Here is a 21,249-nt window from a genome sequence, read left to right as displayed (position 1 = left end):
TCGGCAGTTATATTTTTTCTTTAATACTTATATTTTCATTTAAGAAATAATTATTTAACAAAGCTTGGCAGTCCAGAACGCACCAATTTGTCAAATGCTGTAGCATAAACTTAACTAACAGCATATTTTTTTCATTAATTTTAAAAGTAAGTGCCAAACTTACATATATTAAAATCAAAAATAGATACCTACCTCAAAGAAGATATAAGGCTTAAAACATAAATGCTAAATATAATAAGAGCACCTAGCTGATCGGCAGAAATGATAAAGCTAAAAAACAACCGAACACACTACAAGAAATACTACACAAATTGGAAATTTTTTTTAAATTCCATTTAAATTAAACAAATCGGTAACAACGATTAAATAAATTATGACGTATTCAGATTTATTAATACTTACAGCGCTCGCCTTTTGATATTTGTATGTTTCGTAGGATTTTATCTCGGCTCCAGCCACGGTCACACTGAAAACAAAAATGCAAGATGCAGGCCCATATTCGAATTGGAAAACCACTTTGATCGCGAATTAGAAACTGATTAGGAGCCGCACGTGGCTAAAAAATATCCGATCGGCAGTGCGCTAGGACTGCGACCGAATTCGACCAGCAGGAGCAGGAGTAGTCGCGCGAACCAGCGCCATGAAGCGCCGCTCGCGCTGTAACTCGGACACTTTTAAGGAGGAGCAGATGGACCACAACGGTGACGACATCAGCCTGCTGCAGCGCCCACTGCGCACCGCCCACACGGGATTCGAGGAAGCGCGCCGGGCCTACGAGGATGGCACCAGCGAGGTGAGTCTCTTCCGAGTGGACTACGTGACTCAGCTTTGGCCTGCAATGGCGGAGGCTCCTTCGCTCCAGCTTTGTAGTTCCCCGGATAACCGCCGCTCTTCCCGCAGGTGCGTCAACTGCTCAGCCTGGAGTGCAGCCTGATCTACGAGTGCAAGGTGTGCCGGAACATGTTCCGCAGCCTGGCCAATTTCATCAGCCACAAGCGCGTCTTTTGCTGCGTCAGCGCTCGTTCCGCCAACGGCAGTGGATACACAGTGAGTGGGCAGTAAAGACAACCCCATGACAAGGACTTTAAAGCCCAGGGACATCTGTTAATCCTTACTAATTCGCTTTGCAGGATCAGAACTCCACGATGATCATACAAACAGGTGCCGGTCGGTCGCCGCAGGACATTGAGCACATGCTGCGCAGCAGGAGCACGGGCTGCTCGCCAGTTCCTCACGAAGTGCGGCCCATGCGAGGAGGCGGCGGAATGCGCGACCTGAGTGGCGTCATCGAGCGCCTGCGTCGGGAAAAGGCACCATCGCAGGCCAGGCGGAGCTCCCCCACTGTTCTCCAGCTGGAGTCTATGCCCACCTCCAGTCAGGCCGTCTACCAGACCATCAAGGTGGACCAGAAGGACAGCATACGGACAGAGCTGGACGAGGTGCACCGCATGCTCAATCCTTCTGAGACCATTGTAGGGCCCGACGGCAAAGCCCTGACCACCGTCAAGTTAGAACGCCACGGAGGCAGCGATTCCGGCGAAAACGGCGAGCAGTCCATCAGCGACGAAACGGAGACGAGCATCTTCTGCGAAATCTGTACGTCACCCATCCAAATAGGCCTTGAAATCAATTAGTGACTGGATTATTTCCCATTCTCGTTCACAGGCAACCTGACTTTTCAGACGCACAAAACCCTAGAGCTGCACATTCAGAAGCATCACTCGTCGTCGGCGTTTGTGTTTCAGTGTCCAGCCTGTTCGTTGACCTTTTTGCAGGCCGCTGCAGTTATTCGTCATTTGTCCAAGGACCACAAGTATGTAGATTTATTAGATTTATTTAATATTTTTTGTTGCTGAATATTTGATTGAGGGCAACCCTTATAACAACCAATTATAACAACAATTATTATTATTTCATTCGATTTTAGTTAGCTCTTTCGTGCTTTAGGAATTCTTTCGTAGGATTTTTACACTTTTATACCCTTTCAGCAACCCCACACCTTACTTTTGGCTTTGGGTGTTTGAATTATATTTTATGTTCAATTGAAATCGAACACACACTGTTTGTAAACCTACCTTAACATAAAATCGAGTGGACCGAAAATATAAATATTGTGTTGTTGGTTCTTGTTCTGGTCCAATGACTATATTTACTTTTTATAATATTTTAACATGCTGACCTCGATGTCTAGTAAAATAATACGCATACTCTTGCAAGCATCAGTTTTCTTATTTATTATTACAATTATTTTCTTATTTTCTGTTAATTTCTGTGTTGGTATGAGAAGTTCGACTGAAGCTACATTTTTTCTCATTGCTCATATATTCCAAAGCACTTTTGAACTGAAATTAAATGCTTTTGTTTTTCCAAACCATAATTTTCAGAAAACCTACACGTCGCATTCGCATGATGCGGAACACTATCCTGAAGCGCCGCGTGCAGCAGGGAGATATTCAGCCCAAGGGACCCTGCCGTGAGCTGAAGCGCCTGCAGCTCTCCGACGACGTGGTGGGATATGTCCCGGAGCCCCTGGATGCCAGCGGTGAGCAACGTAAGATCATGTCTTTGTGTATCTATTGCGAAAAATCCTTCGAGCGTCGCGCTGCTCTGTCAACACACCTGCTCAACTGTCGGGCGAAACAAGAGGCGCTGGCCAAGCCGGCTCCGTCGGTCAAAAAACCTAAGGTCAAGAGCAATGAGTCCAGTCTGGATGCGGCTGACGAGGATCCAACTTCCTCCATAGATCTGCCGAAAGATGAGCCCATTAAAAAGGAGGAAATTACTCTCAACGATATGTTTGCTGACCTACCGGAGCCAAACGATTCATTTTCCCCCGGACTGCACACAGTTTCGTTGGACCAGCTAATTTGGCCAATGAAAGCGACTCTGCCAGCGATGAAGCCTCTAACACCGACGAAGAGCATGAGCTTGGACCGGAAGCGGGTCCTGAATCCACCATGGATCCGGAAGATGTCAAGGGCAAGGCCAAGAAGAAGCGCAACGTCCCAGCGGAGAAGCAGCTGCGTTGCCGCTGCAAGATCTGCCACAAGCAGTTCAATGCCCTTGGAAACCTGCGTCGTCACATATCCATGTTCCACTACCGCGCCCGCCGCTTCGGCTGCAATCTGTGCGAGTATCGCGCCTTCAGGCGCTACGATATCGTAAATCACTTGGGTTTCACCCACAAGATAGAAGGAGACCGAGACCAGCTGACGGAGCAGTATGTGTCCACCCATGAGTGCGAATACTCCCGCGACGATGTGGACGGGGATATCATTTTGCTGGACAAGGAGGAGGAGGTGGCAACGACGGAAAAGGAGACCAAGCCTCCTATTAAGACGTATGAAAGGCGCTTGAAGCGTGTCAAAACCATAACAGAATCTGTGGGAGAAGCGAGACCCATATCACCGACAGCCGTGATAAAGGAGGAACCCGGCCAGGAGCCGGTGGAATCCACTCCAACGCCCAGCAAGAAGCGTCGCAAGTCACGCATTCAAATCTCACCCGAATCCGGCGAGCATTCCCAGGAGAAGCGCCCCATCCGCAAACGGGTTAAGGCGGTCAACAAGGACTTTGTCTACGATATGGTCAGTTTTAAGCCAGATGGATCGGGACAGCCAGCACCAGCTGCGCTGGCCGTGGAGTCCATGCGGGCCAAGCTGCGTCGCCAGCCGACGGGAAGCCACGACGAAACCAAGCCGAAACAGTGGGAGGCCTACATAACGGAGGCCAAGAAGCCTCTGATTTCGGGTATCACACAACGCATTATGTTGGAACTGGTGAGTCAGGGGCTGGCGGTGTCCGCCACTCTGCCGGAATTGCCCTCAGAGCGACCGCAGATACGACCGCGCCTAATTTCGCACACACGCAGCGAGGGCGGCCAGCAGCAGCAGAATGTGGTGGAGACCTCCTTGAATCCTGCTCCCGAAACCGAGAGCTTCATAGAAAAGATTGCGAAGCGCACGGCAGCAGCTGGCAAGGATGCCGCTGTTATCAGCAACCTGTGGAACAAGGTCAACACTGCGATTTCCCAGCAGCAGCAGCTCAAGATGGAGCAGCAGCTCAAACAGGAGCAGGAGCCAGAGCAGGAGCAGGAGCTAAAGCAAGAAAGCCAGCCAAAGGAGAGACCGAGAAGCCCCCTGCCCTACGCCACCCTCGCCGCCCAGCAAATGCCACGCCCATGCCCCCGTGCCCGAAACTCTGGCAACCACTGGCATGGAATGCCTGGGCGGCAAGAGCAGTCAAGCGGGAGCACCGACAATGTTTCCGGCCTTGCCCAAGCCGCCATCCGTTCTGCAGGCAGCCGCCAATGGGACCATCCAGCTCACCCTGGACAGTCTGCTCCGAGCCGCGCTGCAGAACTAAACGGAACCGGAAATGGAAATGGAGGCCACCACCACCGTCGCTACTCTTACAACGCTCGTTGTACTCCTACTGGATTTTTGCCCAAAGTTTCGGCTGGTCGCTGTTCCATGACCCCTTTTGAATGTAATTCACTAGTGTCCTTATTGTAAAACCATCTAAATAAGAAACCAAGAAGAATCAAACAAAGAATCCCTAGATGATAAATACGCTTTGAGTATTACGTGGTAAAAAGCAACCAAAACGAATTGAAAATCGTAGAATAATTTTCGGCTATTAGCAAATGTTTGTTGTTTGTGTGAATTGAAAAAAGTACAGATTTTTTAAAATGTTATAGTAAATACTGTATATGTACCTAATTTTATAACCCACATAAAGTAAGTCACACAAGTGTATACGGTTGAGATACGTACGTATGTGCACCAGATTGCCTTGTTGGGACTTGAACCATATATCTTAAATTTTATTTAAGTGCAGCTAACCTATTAAGAACATTATAAAATGTTTCAAAAATATTATTTGTATAACTTTAAGTAGTAGCCTTAAAACACATTTTTTTATTAAACTCAATCCTCATTAAATCTTTCCGTTAGTAATTTATATGATGCGTAATTTTGTTTGACTCTTTGCATCTGCAAAACACCGGAAGTCGCTTCTTACGCATACCAAATATTTACTCTTTGTCGAGAAAATCGGCACTCCCATAATATATATATTAAGAAGATGGGAAGGGCTTTGGATATTAAGTTTGTTCACGCTTCATCTTGCCATCTATCATACGAATCCATCGCCCCACCATCCACCTAATTAGCATTATTATATTCGGGAAAATCACAGCTGAGGAACCGAGAACACGACGACTTCAGCATGATGCTGCATAAATTTGTTACTCGAAATGTTAATTGCAAACTAAGCGAAAGTCAGGTGCAAGTTGTACAAGGCAGTCTGTTGTACATACACAACCCAGATACATGTTTATATATATTTTATACATACGCAACGTTGACTCGGCAAGTATTTTGCCAAACACAACAGACACAGAAAGAAGAAACCACTCGCAGACATTCGTAGAAGTCCTGATCTACGCGAGTAGTTCAATGTATTCATATGTATAGCATTGTAATGTACAAGGTAGAGCCTTAAATCAAATCACCAAAAGATAATAAATCCTACGATAATCACCCACAAAAATGCCCAGCATGTGAATTGATACCAATCGGGCCAACAAGTGTCCGATTTCCGATGCCAAGCACCTGTTCGCCCTGTTTTTTGGGGCCGGGACGAGGACGAGGACAGGGAGTGTTTTGGGCTCCCAGCTGGATGGAGTATCCGTGAATTAGAGCAGGTCACCAGCAAGCTGCCATGTACCCATGGCTGCTGTTGCTCTTGGGGCTGTTACTGCGGATGGCCGACAGCACAAATTGTGTCACGGTCAGGAGTATGGGCGTGGACACGGGTTTTGGGGTAGGACTCTGGCTTGCACTGGGAATGGGAATGGGAATGGTGCGAATCCGAAACCGGGCCACACTTTAAAGCCAAGGGTGTGCGTATCTGTGTCCGTGTCGGAAAATAGAGAGAGACATGGAGCGTGAGCGAGAGAGAGCGAGCTGGCAAAGCGCGACTGTGTGTAATTGGAAACCGAAAGTGAAAACGCCCAGGCCTTGAAATTGTCGACAGGGGCCGCACAGATATGAACTCGAAATTTGCTTACCAAGGGGTGGTAGCTGGCAACCCCTCAGGCATTGCAATTTTTATTTTTATAGAAAGCTATTAGAAAATCCAACACTTTGTTTAAATTAATTATATGGAAATAATTTAATTTGATTTTTCTGATTTAGAGTGAAAAAAGGTGGGTGTCACTTATAGGACTCAGAAGAGTTTAAGAAGACGGGGACTCTTAGATCTGAGTAGAGTAAAAGGAACAAGACATTGGCTATGTTAACTACGCCTTATTAACCCGTTTATCGAAAAAGTTACTCATAGTATTTCATAAATTAAAAATTAATCAGGGAACTTTTTTTTGCTTTAACTTCAAATATAGAATGAATGTTAAAATCTAGGATTTTACTTTTAGCGCTAGGATGCAACATAAAGAAACAAAAAAAGCAAAACAAATAAAAGTTATTTAAATGAGGTTTTTGCTAATTTTCATTTTTGAATTTTTAACTTGTAACCAAGGTAAAAAGGGCAATTGCAACTTATTGATGGACCTGTAAAAAACGATCTTACTTTAACAATGTTTTTTTTTTCATTCGGTAAGAAATCGAGTCAAGACCTTAAACCAGTTCAAGAAATTAAAAGGGCCAAAAAAAAGAATTTTTAAATTCCATTAATCAGGCTGGTGGGAGCTAAGTAGACACGAAGCAGCATCAAATTAATGCCACTTACAAAGGCATTACGTTCGAATAGAGCTGCATGCGCCGAGGCATAAGTAAAGGCATTGCAAAGCACCAATACCGAAACCCAGCCCACTTTGTCCTGGCAAATTTGTGCTGCATAAACTGATTAAGTGACTTCAGGTTCAGGTTCACGAGGAGGCTCCACGAGGAGGCGGCTCATGCAGAGCATCCAACAAAGCGCTGGGAACAGCCAGATGGCATTGAAGGGCGACAAAGACATATACCATATCGTATTTGTATTTGTGTATACTTGCTCGCAAAGCAAGTGCTGGCAGGTGGAACGAAATCCCTTTTCCATGGATGCGAGTGCGGGGTCGGAAAGCCCTCTTGCCACACACAACCCGAAGCCGGAGCCACTGCAAGTGCAAAGGAAACCAGGACAGCAAAGTACCAGAAATGGAGCAACTGCGATTGCTGTTCAGGAGCTTATGTATTATGGTCAATAAATGCGGGTAACTCGCTGGCAAACAACAGTTGCCGTTTATTGCGCAGCGCAGAACGAATTTTGCGGGAATGATGGGTATGCAGCTGATGGGTATGCTGCTCGACAACCACATAAGTAGTGTTATTGACAATTTAATTAAAAAATTAACTGACAATGGCCTGGGGTGGCCTGGAGCCCGTAGAAGATTGCTGAACACTTATAGCTTGCAGTGGTTATACATGAAACTTTGCTTGCGATATGGTACAGCATGTGTTTTAATGGAATGATGTGATTCTTACAAAACTGTTTCAAGCCTTTTATTTTAATATGACGTTTATTTACAAAAAATTATATCACGAAGTCGCCACAATAGCATTCATAGCTTAGTGGTAGTAGCAAAATCAAACTTAGCTTGCTTAGCTTGTTATTTATTATATTCAATTGTTATTTATTATTTTTTTCACTATTTGCATTAAAAGACCACTTAAGATACAAAATGATCAACAAATTGTGAAAATAACGTTAAATTTGGATATTATTATTGGCGATGTTTTTAATTATGTAGCCCATATAATTGGAATTTATTATATTCTTAGCTATGCCGCGGAACCCTTAGGTGAAGGAACATAAGTTTGTATGAGACTTAAACGGGGAGCCGTCATTTATCTTAAAAAAGTGCAAATGGCTATCGAAAATTTTAAACGTTTCGGTTTTGTGTTCTTGTTTACTAACTTAAAAATAAATAATCAAACCTAATATGTTTTTCACTTCTGAACTATAAAATACATCACCCATACGCCGTGTCGTACGAGCCACTTCGGCTCCTCGTTGGGCGCTACTTAAAATCAAATTAAGATAATTAAATCGCCCTCGGGCAGCCTGAATAGATTTCAATTTGGGTCACACAGTTACTTGCATGGAAAGCCGTTCGGAGCTTTCCCACCTCCAGCAGCTCCGACACCTCTGGCACCCGAGGGATTGGGTGGATACCCCCACTGTCCCGACTTGACTCCCGCCACAATCTTCTTCGCGCGCGGCAGCTGCGTCCTGTAAAATTTTTGGGGCTCAGCAAGTGTTCAAACTGTACTAAGTACTGTTTATTTACTTGCCGCCCGTTTGAATAGTGGCAGAGCGCATTATTACCGATTATCACCGAGCGGAGCAGATGCTGCCGCCCCATCCGGAGTCGCAGTGGGTTGCGTTGCCAAATAAACATGGACAGCGATGACAGGGGTAATGGGCGATGGGTGGTGGGTGGTGGGTGGAAGGATAACCTACTAACACAAGCGCACCACTGAGAGGGAGATAGAGAATGTATGATAACACATGAAAAAAGCTCGGGAGAAAGTTTGGAAGATGAGTGAAAGCAGCCGCGCTGCCTGTCATCTGTTGGCGGGTTGTTGTTCTTGCCGTAGGACGTTGAAGGACACGACCAGGAGCAGGAGCAGGAGCAGCATCACCGCCTGCGTCTGGCGCTCGAGTGTTGTCCTAGTCCTAGCCGAAAGCTCTCGGGTGGCGGAGCTCGGCTTCCAAGCTTCGCCCGCTCGGTACGGCTCGTCAGTCGAGTTTCGGCCGTCTAACCCAGCAGAGGTGTGCAGCGGACAGCGATACAAACACAACCACCGCAGCAGCAGCAGGAGCAGCAGCAGACTAAATAATTGCGGCCACAAAGGAACTGAACAGAAGTCCTCGTTGCCTCGTTGACCCCACTGGACGAACCATCTGCATTTGCTTTTGCGACAGCCACAACTGCCATGTGGGACTACTGACCCAGCAGCCGCCGAGCTACAGCCGACTGACAGCAGACCCCTTGCCTGCCCATTCATCACACACCGCTCCCGCGACCAGTCCATGTCCGTTGTCCGTTGTCCGTGGTCCACTCGCAGGACGCGGATGTGGGGTGGCAGCATCCCCAGCGACTGAGCAGCGCGAAAGTAGGCAACGAGCATTGGAAATCTAATTAGCGACGTCAGTGTCAGAATCGCAAATCCATTAATTTCGAGGCGCCAACCACTTCTCGGCAAAAAAGCGTTGCTGCAGCCAAAAAAAAAAAAAAAAAACAGAAAACAGGCAGGAATATCGGGAAAATCGGGAAAATTTAGCGCAGAAAAAAGGGAAAGCACTTTCGTTTCGGTGTGTCGGTGTGCGAGCGCATGTGTGTGTGTGTGCTGATAACGCGAGCCTGGCGCTGACATCACTTTCACTTGGAAAACCAACTCGGGAAGCTGCCAATCGAGCCGCACGGCAACAAAATCAATTAAACTACCCATACGACAACCGCCACAACAACGCTGCCAAGAGCCAATTATCGGGGAAAAGTACCAAGAGAGGCCACCAGACCAGACCAGACCAGTCCAGACCAGCCAAGATGTTCTCCATGTGCACCAAGGTGAAATCGCGGAGTGCGGATGCGGATAGCTCGTTCATGCAGCAGCCGCAGCAGTTGCAGCTGCAACAGCCTCAGGCGATGGGTGAGTAGGAGTAGGGAGTAGGGAAAGTGGGGAGAAAGTGAAACTGCGACTGAAACTGAAACTGCTCCCCCGAATGGCAGTCGGTGTGGCCTCATTTGGCGGAAAACCCTTGAACTCGTTTTTGCTGCCCCACCCCAGATGCCCCGCCCTCTACGCCCTGTACGCCCTCTCCGCCCTCCCGGCTGCTTTATTTTTCTCAATGAATTCGCACACAGGCGCAGCTGCGCGTCTGTCTGATACTTTCTCTTTCGCTTTCACATCCCCCACATTCTGGCCCACACCAACGTTCAACTTATCAAGCGGAATCCAGGATGCGGTTTCATTATGCTGCAATTGTTGACAGTGCCACGCCCATTGCCCAGCACATGCCCATGTGTGTGTGTGTGTGTGTGTGTGCTGTGTGCTGTGTATTAAGTCATTAAGCAGGGGCAACACAGCCCCATGCGAGTATCACACTAAACACCGCGTGGGCGCATCTGTGTATTTGCCAGCGAACCAGTTGGAAATGAGTTGAGCCTGGCTTTGTTTTACAGCTGCTGCTGCAGTGCGTCCCCTGCATAAATCATGTGGCTGCACTCACAAGAATATTGGGCAAAACCCAAAGAAAAACATGATCAAATTTAGAGGGGCAATGGTTTCCTTGCTGTAATTCCCAACTGATTCTAGCAATACAACACATTTTTTTGAAAATTTTTAATAAAGAATTTTATAAATCGCAAAGTTAATATGAATCAAAGAATAACAAATGGTTTTTTAAAATGTGTAATGAAAATAAGTTTTTAAAACTAATGAGAAGTTTCAAAAATCCATTCTGTATTCATTTTAAATTATATGGAGTGGTAGAGACAGTATTGTAAAGTGCGTTGTTTCCCAGATTCGAAGAATTAAAGACCTTTGACAAGGGCGATTTTAGGTAATTTTTTCCGAGTGTGTGCACGTACACATACATATATCCCAGCCCTTTATCCACTCTCATATCTAGCCAGGCCAGCAATTATGTCTGTACACGTTTGTCGTTGTCGTTGTCTTCGCCTTCCGATTCGTCTTTGCCCCAGTGCGAGCGGAAATTCGAGGATGGGGCTTGGTTCGTTGTCTGTGGCAGCCACTTGCAATTCTAGCTGATTTGTCATGTGGATGTGGATGTAAGGATGTGTGTGGGCATGCCTGCATGCGGTTGTGTGCGTGCACTGAAGTGGCACACATGATGTCCGCTGCCTTGCGTTCTTATACAAGCGAGGCAGTGTCCTTCGACGAGCTCGTTCTCTCATCAACCCCCCAATGCAACATATATCCAGCCCCCAGCCCCCCATTCGCCAGTTCCCGAGCTCATCCTTTCATCATCTCCGTCGACACTTGGACTGCGTCTGTCGTAGTCGTCTGCATTTCTGCAAGTTAAAGAATGTTGCCTAAAGCTGAGAGAAAAATGTACACTTACGCTAGTTAGAGTTGTTTACCACAAATGATTTTACACATTTTTATTACGTAACAGAAATAAGCAGACTTACCATTATTTCTTATCAAAGATAATACCCACTCCTTACATAACTGTAAAGTAATTTAGTTTTAAATACTTTTAGATAATCATAACTATTGTCAAATCCATTGAGGAATTCAAATAGAGATTGGAAAAATCATGAAGAATTCTTCTAATGATTTCATATATATATATCTTCTGACACATGTCAACTACAAATTGTTAAATTCAATGTTTTCTGCTTTCCACAATATTAGGGATGTATTAGTCAACCAGTATCTTGTTTTAGAAAGTGATATTGATGAAACTGCCAATAATGCACAATACAAGTTTAAATAGTTGTATGGCAATGTCGATTGCGGAGTTTAACTCTTTTTTCTTTGTGTAAAAAAATTAAAGAGGACACACAAAAAAGCCGAGTAAACCCAAATCATTTTGAGGGCAAGCGGCGTTTTTTTTACCATGCCGAGCCTCAAGCGATTTTCAAATGCTGTGCAAGCTCATTGCATCCCATTCTCAGGCGCTGCCAATTGCCACCAGCCACTTTGGTCGTAATCAGTTTGCTGCAAAAGCAACTTTTCCCATTGGTCGAGTGCGGCAACGAATGTCAAAGGGGTTCTTCAGTTCCCAATTAACAAGAATTTTCTCAATTTCTCGGAATATAAAAGTCCTGATGGCTAGGTGCAATACTGAGAAATACAAATAATTAAGGCCAATGCCATTATTGTGCTAATTTGTTTAATTTTATATAGCATTTAACGATGGAAAATTGTATTATAGGTCGTTATTATAAATAATTAATGAACTGGCGGAAAAAACAACAATAATAATTCAGCATTTTGGCCAATTTTTTAAATAAAGTTGATTCTAAAATCAATTTCACATTTGCATTTAAAGCAAGTAAAAGCGTTTCTTTATTTAAGTTTCTTAATGAAAATTTTGTACTTGAACAGTACAATTTGACCAATATATAAATTCTTTAGAGTGATAAATGTGCTTTTATAAATTTATTTGGAATATATAAACACAGCGTATAACAAAAATATCATTTGTTTTTATCAACAACGAAGCTACCCATAGCTATCTAAAAAAAAGAAAATTATTACAGTTTCAGTTGGGAAAAGACAAAATGTGCACATTATTTACTTTTAAGGATGCTCTCCTCGCCGCTATAGTTTGACCAGTTTTGCTAAACTTCCTCTAAGCATAAGTCTTGTTTTAAATTTTTAGTTTTTAGTTTTTTTTTTTAGTTCTTCGACATATAGTAGTGGTTTAATATTTTAGAATTACGGTCTAAATTTCATCAAAATCGGACGACTATAACATAATGCTCCCTTGGCAACAATAAAAATATTAAAAAAAAGTTTTTTAAAAAAATGTATCTGTAATTTTTTGACAGTTCAGAACTACGCTTTTAATTTTATTATATTATTATTATTATCATGTAGCTGTCTTAGGAACCATCGATCTATCTATTTATTTGTTTGTTGTTTCCAATCTATACTTTTCAATCCATCTTCGAATAAGGTAATAAATTAGGAATTGAAATCAAATTACAAGGCAATATTTCAAGTCTTAATTAAATTTCAACGAATGCCCCACACATTCCATGGAAGTGGTCACAGTAAGGCAAGGTGTGAAACGGCTTCGGATCAGGTGTATATGTATGACCGTTGCCTTGGCCATCTTTATGGAAATAATTAATTCAGTCCACCGCAAACGTCGTGTTTGCCACTGGCCCAAATCCTGCTGCAGTCCGTCCCCCTCCCCGGCTCCCGACTCTCGACACTTGACCAAATAAATGGGATGCCAGTGGTAATGAATTTGAAACGAGAGACCAGGCTAGCAGGGCAACTGCAGCGACTGATTGAGCTGCTGCGGCTGCAATTCCGAGGGAATTGCTAAATGAAATTCCGTGTTTCGTTTTACGCCATTCGTTATCCGGCGTAACCAGTCGCTTCACACCTCCGCCGCACCTGGATTCGCTTACAGTTGAAATTTGCAGCTCCAGTTTCGGTGCGTGGGCATTGGCCGTTTGCCTTTGGCCGTTTGCCGATTGGCGGATGGCGGATGGTGGATGGCGGATGGAGGATGTCGGACATCGGATGAAATGGGAACAAGTCCTTGAAAGGGAAATGGGCTTCGGCTGCAGCGCCGGATTCCTGTTCAATTAGTGGCATGGTGGGACTGGGCTTTGGCTACTACTATGTGATGCACTTAACACTGGACACTGGGCAGCGGATGCCGACTAGATGAGTTTCGCAGGCAGACATGACCTAACTTAGCACTCATCCCACAATTCGTTTTCTCTATTTACAGGAACTGGCGGCAAACAAATCAAGGGCGGCTATCTGCTGCGCTATAAAAGTAAGTATACACCATAACTACTGATCTTAAGTTGTTCAACAGCTATCAACCATCAAAGAACTCATTGGAAAATCAATACATAAATATAGTGGTATACCCCTGCATATGAATTTTCGGAGCAAATACTTTTTTCTACTGCTTGGGTTTCCAATTGACCCATTTCGTATACCCATTTGGGGTATTATATCGTCGGGCCAAATGAAATTAAAATTTTCAAAAATGTAAAAACGTCTTCAACGTTCCTACATTGTTAGTTGCTTTAAAATGTGTTTTAGAATTTAAATTTGTTTTGGGAACATTTCTCATTCTCTGGCGAACCTAATAAGTACCCATTCATGTGCAAGAGAAATAGTTGCTGGGCAATTGCCGGACCCCACAATGCAGCGTCCTTGAAAGGGCGGTCCGACTCAGACCTTTTCCTCGGGCTGTCAGCACGGCAGGCTCGGTCCACCCAGGGACGAACAGAAATCTCTCAGGAGAGACGACAATCTGTCAAATCAGCACAACAGTTACAGTCCTCCCAACCAGGCTCAACAGGATGACGCAGCATCCATGGACGAGGTAGATGGATGCGGATGAGGATGAAGACGGGCACACTGCGGTCCTCCGAACGGGGGCAACGGGGCATAATCATTTCGGGGTCACATCCAAGTGTAATTACTCATGATTTGGCAGTGCTGTGGATGCGTCATTGTCATGCTTGCCGGGCCGGATTGAAAATCATGGCCTAAACAATTTGTGTTGGGCCTTAGCCGCAAATTAATGTATAATATATAAAAGCTAGACTCATAGTTGCAATGAAAAAGGTAGCCAACTCAGTCATCCTGCATGTGCAAATTAATACACGGTTTCAAGGAAAGTTTACATATTTTAAGTAAATTTAAAATATAATTAGAAGATTCGTAGGAAAACCATACTTCCGTTATCTGCAGATTTTTTTAAAATTCCAATATGCAAGCTATAGTTAAAACAGAAAACAATTTCAGTCCAAACTAAAATATACCAAATATTCATTATCTTTAAAAAGCTAAAACTAAATTGGAAAGTTTGGAGATAGGAAGGAGCTGTAATGTAATAAAAACTTTTGAAAGGCTATTGAAGTTAAACTATAATTTTTTAGATTCTATATTGCAATGCAAGATTAATTCAACGAAATATAAAATAAGATTTTTACAAACCTGTTTTCCCGCCCTTTTGTCCCCGCAGAGCAAATGTTCTGGAACCGCTGGGCGGAGGAGTGGGTGGTGCTGTACGACGACTCGACCATGGCCTGGTTCACGGAGCCGGGACGCTCCTCGCCGACGGGCAAGATCCTGGTGAAGGAGGCGCCCGAGATGCTGGCCATCGCCCACTGGACCGGCCAGATTCCGCGTCGTCCGCCGCTGCCGGCGGGCGTGAACGTGTCCCAGTTGATTGCCCTCGGGTCGCAGCGCAAGCGGTCGAAGGTCTACTGGATGCTGGCCAAGTCCGAGCAGGAGGTGAGCGACTGGATCGATGCCATTACCAAGACCCTGCCGCCGCCGCCGCAAATCGAGCTGGTGGTGGACAAGCCGCACCTGATGAACGTGCTCCGACGTCCGCTGGTGCGCATTAGACGTGAGTAAATTCCCCTCAAAACATTCATAATCCATCTGCCTAAGTTTCCTGGGGAAGATGAAGCATTTCACCCAAACCTCCCTGTGCTCGGCAATCTTTTAACTTTTTTTAAAGGAAAATTAGGAAAATATTTATGCACAACACATAATGAGTTATTTTTCTTACTTTTTTGTTTTATTGAAAGAAAAAATATATTCCATTTCAAATGAAACGTTTTAAATAAAAGGCAAATTGGGTTCATTGAGGGAGATATAATATATATATATATATATATATATATAACTATAGTTTTTGAAAAGAATGTTGCCCCGAAAGGAGGTGTGTGATTTGTCCATCTGATATACCTTAAACCTGTAAAACTGCTGATATCGAAATTCGTAAAATTGCTAGTGTAGAACATGTTGGTCAAAGAGAGTATTATAAAAAGGATAGAAAATCATACTGGTCCGTCAAATTATTCTTTGGAGTGATTTATGATGTAAAAAAGTGTATATTAAGCAAATCATAAGAAAATCAATAAATAAATATAGGCCTGCAAGGGTATAGCAATATAAGCTGAAATTTAGGAAATTCTTCTTATTTTTGTTCGTCATATGTACAGTGTAGACTGTAAATGTTCTTTAAACAAATAGCCACTTTAATGAAGGATTGGAAATTGTTTTAAATACAACATCATTTTGTTGTTGATTTTTTATAGACGCTTAAAAGCTGTAGAGGCTTTCGCCTGGCTTTAATTTCATTTATAGATCATAGGTGCCGTGCTACTTATAGAATTAAAGATATTTCTAGCAAATAACACCTAATTAGCTTATGTATTGGTTGGCTAGCATCGAATACTTAAATAAAGCAATTATCCTAAAGTCTAAAATATGCAGAGTATTGGCGTTTTTAGAAAGGTAAGAGTGATTAATAGCTTGTTGGGTTAGTTGAGGGGAGAACTAGATTGGAATTATTATATTTTTGATTATATGTTATTAACCAATTTTTTGAATTCGGTTTTCAATTTGTGCAGCTGCCACCCAGTCGGAGGTGAAGCAGCGCAAGGCGGCGTCCCACGGAGCCAGCGGCAGTAAACACCACCGCTGCTCCTCGGCGATGACCACGAAGCTGTACAGGCAGACCCAGGACCCGCTGGTGAAGAGCGACGCGGCGGTGGCCATTCTCAGCAAGAAGCCGGACTCGAAGGCCTCGCTGGCCTGCGCCCTGCCCTGGGGCCACGGCTGGGGATGGGCCACGCTGCCCAACGGGGTGTGGAGTGGCGGACTGACCTGGTCGCAGTGCGAGGACACCTTCACCCTGCACGCCCTGCCCACCACCCACTGCACCAACCTCATCGACACCTCCTGCAGCGGGGCCGTGTACCACACGGATATCGGCGGCTTCGACTTCCACTCCTCGGGCGTGGACGACATCGGGGGCGAGGACTTCGACTACGCCATGGACTGCGGCGACTTCATATTCTAAGCTCTGAACGCTGAACTCTAAGCCCTCCAGCACGACATTCAACCATCCACCCACCCGGCGGGCAGGACTCGTTCGTCCTGATCCGCTGATTTTGTCTTCGATTGCAAGGAGCTGAGCAACTGGTAGTCGCTTGGGTAGCATTTAATATTTAAACGTGCTTTCGTCAACCTCTGAGTGTTAGGTTAGGTGTTAGGTGTTGCCGAAAAGGAAGTGGAACGAGCTCCCTAGCGTAGCGTATACGCCCCATTGTCCTTGTCACTTTCCAGACCACTATCCCGCTGTGCCCATTAGCGTGTTTGGCTTTGTGTATTGCCCCAACTGCGTTAAGCAGTTAAAGTGCAAGTTCATCAAAAGTTGACCCATTTCCCTCAGTGTGCTAAAATATATATATGTCTACATAGCAGCGGCCAATGAAATAGTTGTGGCATCATGTAACATTGCCAAATGAAAATTTAATGATGCCAACTTTTATGGCCCTAAACTTAAACTTTATCTTTGGCAAACATTTGTTAAGAAAACAAGGTGTTTTAAGTTAGTTTTGTCAAAACTATTTGACAAGTTAAAGAAATTTTGTATGCTCACAACCGGAAACTCCTTTGTTAAAGTAACCATAAACACAATTGATTTAAAAAAAAAGTTTTTTGGGTGCGACAATTATAATGACCGCCGCTTTAGTTGTATTTCGAACTATGGCAGATACCCGTGTGTGTATTTATCCACCAATATATATTTGTTAGACCGCACACTCGCCTCCAACCGACACCCACAACCCACTAACCACCAAACACCAACCACAAGCCGCAGCACCCACCCAACCGCATTGAGCCATCGCAGTCGCAGTTGCAACCACAAGCATTTGAAATGCGAAAATATTTTTGCATCGCGCATATAAGTAGACTACAACATATTTTTGCACTCGACAAGCGAACAAATTACAATAAATAATGCAGACAAGACGAAACGAAGCGACAACTAAATTAAAAACGAAAAAAAAACAACCGCAAGAGATTGAAATACTTTTGTGTATTTTGAGACTTTTGAAATTTATATTGATGCAATTTGTAATGGAAACACTTTTCAAATTGTTTTGCCATGATTTTCTAGAATTTTTGAAATCGATAGTATTTAACCGCAAAGCCCAGGCCCGAAAAAAACCCCCAAGACCCAGCGTCTCCCCGTAAGAACCCATTTTTGTGTGCAAATTTTTGAAACATTTATACAGATACAGCGCGCGTAAATTAAGCAAGTCGAAAAATCGATACAAGTTTAATATAATTGTGTAAGGCTAAGCAAAATGTGGCAAATCCAGCGAAGAATTTTAAAGTGGAGCATGGTAATTTTGATATAGCATGTTAAACAGATATGACAGTAAACAGGACAACCAGGTAAATAACAAGTAATTAAAAGAGGTAAAAACGAACTCTAGGACTCTAGTAATAAAACTCATTCACCCGCAACACACACACACACACACACACACACAGCACAACCAAAACCAAAACCAAAACCAAAACCGAACCCCTAGTGTTAGTGTTAGGGCTAGCACTTAAGGCATGGCATTCGAATGTCAGTTTAGTTTACGAAACTAACTCACTCAGATCGACATACCCACCCGTACTGATGTAAAGTTTATAAAACGAAAAACAAAATCAAGCGAAGCAACAAAACAAGTTAGTAACCCAGGAAAAATCACAGAGTATAAAGCCAAAGACGTGTGTACACATGTACGAGTAATTAGCAGTTAAGAACACATTTGAAATCACAGGCATTGCATTGCAGAACCGAAGGAAAGGTAACAACTCACAGCTCACAATCATCCCACATCGATTCGATTTTGAATTTGATTTTGAGGAACTTTCGCCACAATATGTGAGGAAGGGAAACGCCGCTACGGACACCTTGAGAAAACTGTAACTGTAACTGTAACTGTAACTGTACGATTAGGCATATACTATATAGTAACTAGGCTAAGTCGGAAAAATAATGGAGCGCCCGATTAGTTAAATACCATATGTACGATAAACGATAAACGATAAATGATAAACGATAAATGTATGTACCGTAAGATTGTGCAGGTTTTCAAAATGTTGCATGCCGCGAAAATGCATAGAGCTAGAATATAGAAACGCGAAATATTATGTAAAATACGGGTAACAGGACACACCAAGTCCGCTACGCATCTGTTGCATGTCCTTGTACGCGCGTGTACACTTATATATTACTATACTTATGTACAACAATAACCACGAGCGAAGCTACACGAAACGAAACGAAATGAATACCTTAAACCTGAGCCCACAGCCTTAGCTATCATACCCCAACACCCACCATCGCTACTAGCCCCATGTTACCATAATACCTACCTATAGCTACCATTTAGTCGGGAGACGCGTCGAACTGCAGGAGCAGAAAACCACATTCTGTGGAGCAGAAAACCACATACATATAGAAGTAGAGAACCCGCCACGTAACGTAATTGAAATGTAGACTAAAAGACTTAAGCAATTGTCGTTTAGACGTTAAATTAGAGCGCATTGAATGTTGGCTTTTAGTTCTAGACACAGAAGCGAATCGAGAGCGATGTGCGGAGCGTTTAGGAACATATTTAAGGGTATCCGTATCCTCACCACAATGTTTTAGTCTGAAGCCTAGCCCGAATAAATCGAAATCGAACACGAAATCGAAATTTGTTAGCGAGCGAGTATAAAGTCGAGTCGAAAATGCGAAAACCAAACTAAAAACCTAATGAAAAACGAAAATAAACGTAAAAGTAAAATCAACCTTGGACAATCACGCATACGCATGTAGGAAACGGGATTAAATAATGTATGTAAATTGTTTAAGCCTTGGGGTCGGCAGCTGAAAAAGGACCGACGATACACGTCCAGCGCGGAGTCCATGAGGATGGGCTCCGTGAACTCAACTAATCTAAACACACACGGAAAACACACACACGATGCGATTCGATTGAGGGCTTCAGCCAGGCCAAGCTTCAATTAAGTGTCAATCCCCACGCTCTTCAGTTGAACCGAGAAGTATTTTTGTAAACTTTATTAAGAACACCGAGATCGCAAGTGAAACCAATACCAAAACCAAAACCAATACCGAAACCGAACACAAAAATATAATATAAAATTGCAAAAAGAAAAACAAAGCATGAACATGGATGTTTTAAAACCGAAATTAAGCAAAGCAAATGTAAAACAAAAGTATACTTTAGAGCAAATTTTTGTAGTATAATTGTACACGTAAACTGCATTTCCGATGTTAGCTGAACAACCGTATACACTATATAGTAATATAGTTATATAGTAATATAGTGTATGCAGACACCCACTTATAAGTGTAAAGTTTTTATTGTGCTGCGCATTTTCAGCGGGCGGCTGAACTGTGAATAGTACCTTAGGTAGCGTGGCACCGCGTGTAAGCCGCATTTGATGTAACCAAATTATGAAATTGTGAAGTTATGAAATTGTAGACCAGAACCAGAACCCGAACCCGGACCCGAGCAAGTCGTTGTGAGATGATCCGTGAGGGAGGGCGACTAGTAACCGGAAACGGAAGTGGAAGCAGGCTTCCATACTTCCAGCCATCCGGCCATCTTGGCAAGCGTTGCGTATACGCCCTGGCGGTCTCGACCGCAACTCACAATTAGGCTAGTAAGTTCGCGTTGTTTGTTATCAGTGTCGTTGATGTTGATGTTGATGTTGAAATTGCCGTGTCATTGTTAAACGTATTCAAGTTGTAATCCGACGGCGTTCGGAATTAGCTGTTTTTTCGAACCAAAGAGAGACAGAGAGAGAGAGAGAGAAGAGAGAGAAAGAAATAGAGAGAGAGCAGGAGGCGGCTTAGCAGGGCGGCACTCATCGACCCACGCAGAGGATTATACAAATTATACAAGCTAGCATATATACATTACATAGGTGTGCATAATACCCCCACATATATACATTGGTGTGAAGCGCTGGCAGGCGAGGCTTAAACTCGAACCAACCCCAACCCGAACCCCAAATGTCAAGAATAAGAAGTTTTAATCCACCAACCGGTTCTGGTGTTCCGAATCAGGCGCGCAGCCTTGCCAAAGACTTTTCCAAATCCCTCGAGTTTCCCCTCGAACAGTAATTAGCGACGTAACTACGTAATTCGATAGATGTGTATGTGTCTATAAATATACTTTGTAGACGTTCACTCGCCATACGCCGCTGAGCTCGAAGAAACTCAAAATCTAACGCCAGCCCAGGAAGCCATCGGTTAGAAACCAGGAGATCTTTTCGTGTGGCCGGTTCAGGTTCAGGTTCCATCAATTCAAGCCAGGCCAAGAACAAGTGCTGCCCATCTTCTGGCCAACTTGCCCAATTAATAGAGAGAGAAACCGAGTACGCTCTTAAATGGTTTCAAGACCGCAGCCCAAAACAAGCGAGCAATGTATGAATAATTATTATGAAAACGATGAGCAAATAGACGCTAAGCGAACAGCAAAGAAGTCATCAAATGAATCCGCTAACGAGCGCTTAGCGAAGCTCAAATGCCCTGCACAAATATAAGTTGGCTTTTAATATTAAACCCCAACTTTAATTTTATTTCATTGTGAAAACTCTCGAAGAAAGTTTATTGATTAAATTGAATGAAATGTTATGGCAATTATCGCCACAAAAATTTGAAAAGCTAAGGAGCTCTTTAATTTAATCAATT

At 43.7% G+C, this 21,249-nt stretch overlaps 2 protein-coding genes across 2 annotated transcripts; both read left to right on the top strand.

Moving 5' to 3' along the window:
* The first annotated feature begins 440 nt into the window (after nt 1-440).
* LOC128252533 (zinc finger protein 800) lies at nt 441-4,487 on the top strand. Its single transcript, XM_052980315.1, is given in 7 exon segments — nt 441-793; nt 901-1,047; nt 1,131-1,596; nt 1,666-1,813; nt 2,385-2,860; nt 2,863-4,141; nt 4,143-4,487. Coding segments are annotated over 7 exon segments (2,892 nt in total). The 5' UTR covers nt 441-640; the 3' UTR covers nt 4,366-4,487.
* A 4,087-nt stretch (nt 4,488-8,574) lies between these two features.
* On the top strand, nt 8,575-16,571 carry LOC128252546 (uncharacterized). The gene is made up of 4 exons (XM_052980337.1): nt 8,575-9,656; nt 13,450-13,497; nt 14,704-15,093; nt 16,106-16,571. Exons 1-4 carry the CDS (start codon nt 9,554-9,556, stop codon nt 16,555-16,557), a joined length of 993 nt encoding a protein of 330 aa, XP_052836297.1. The 5' UTR covers nt 8,575-9,553; the 3' UTR covers nt 16,558-16,571.
* Nucleotides 16,572-21,249: the final 4,678 nt, after the last annotated feature.

The sequence above is a fragment of the Drosophila gunungcola genome, chromosome 3R (genome assembly GCF_025200985.1).
Source record: "Drosophila gunungcola strain Sukarami chromosome 3R, Dgunungcola_SK_2, whole genome shotgun sequence".
Classification (NCBI taxonomy): Eukaryota; Metazoa; Arthropoda; class Insecta; order Diptera; family Drosophilidae; genus Drosophila; species Drosophila gunungcola.
Note: the sequence above shows the minus strand (reverse complement) of the source record. Positions and strands in the feature narration are given on the sequence as shown.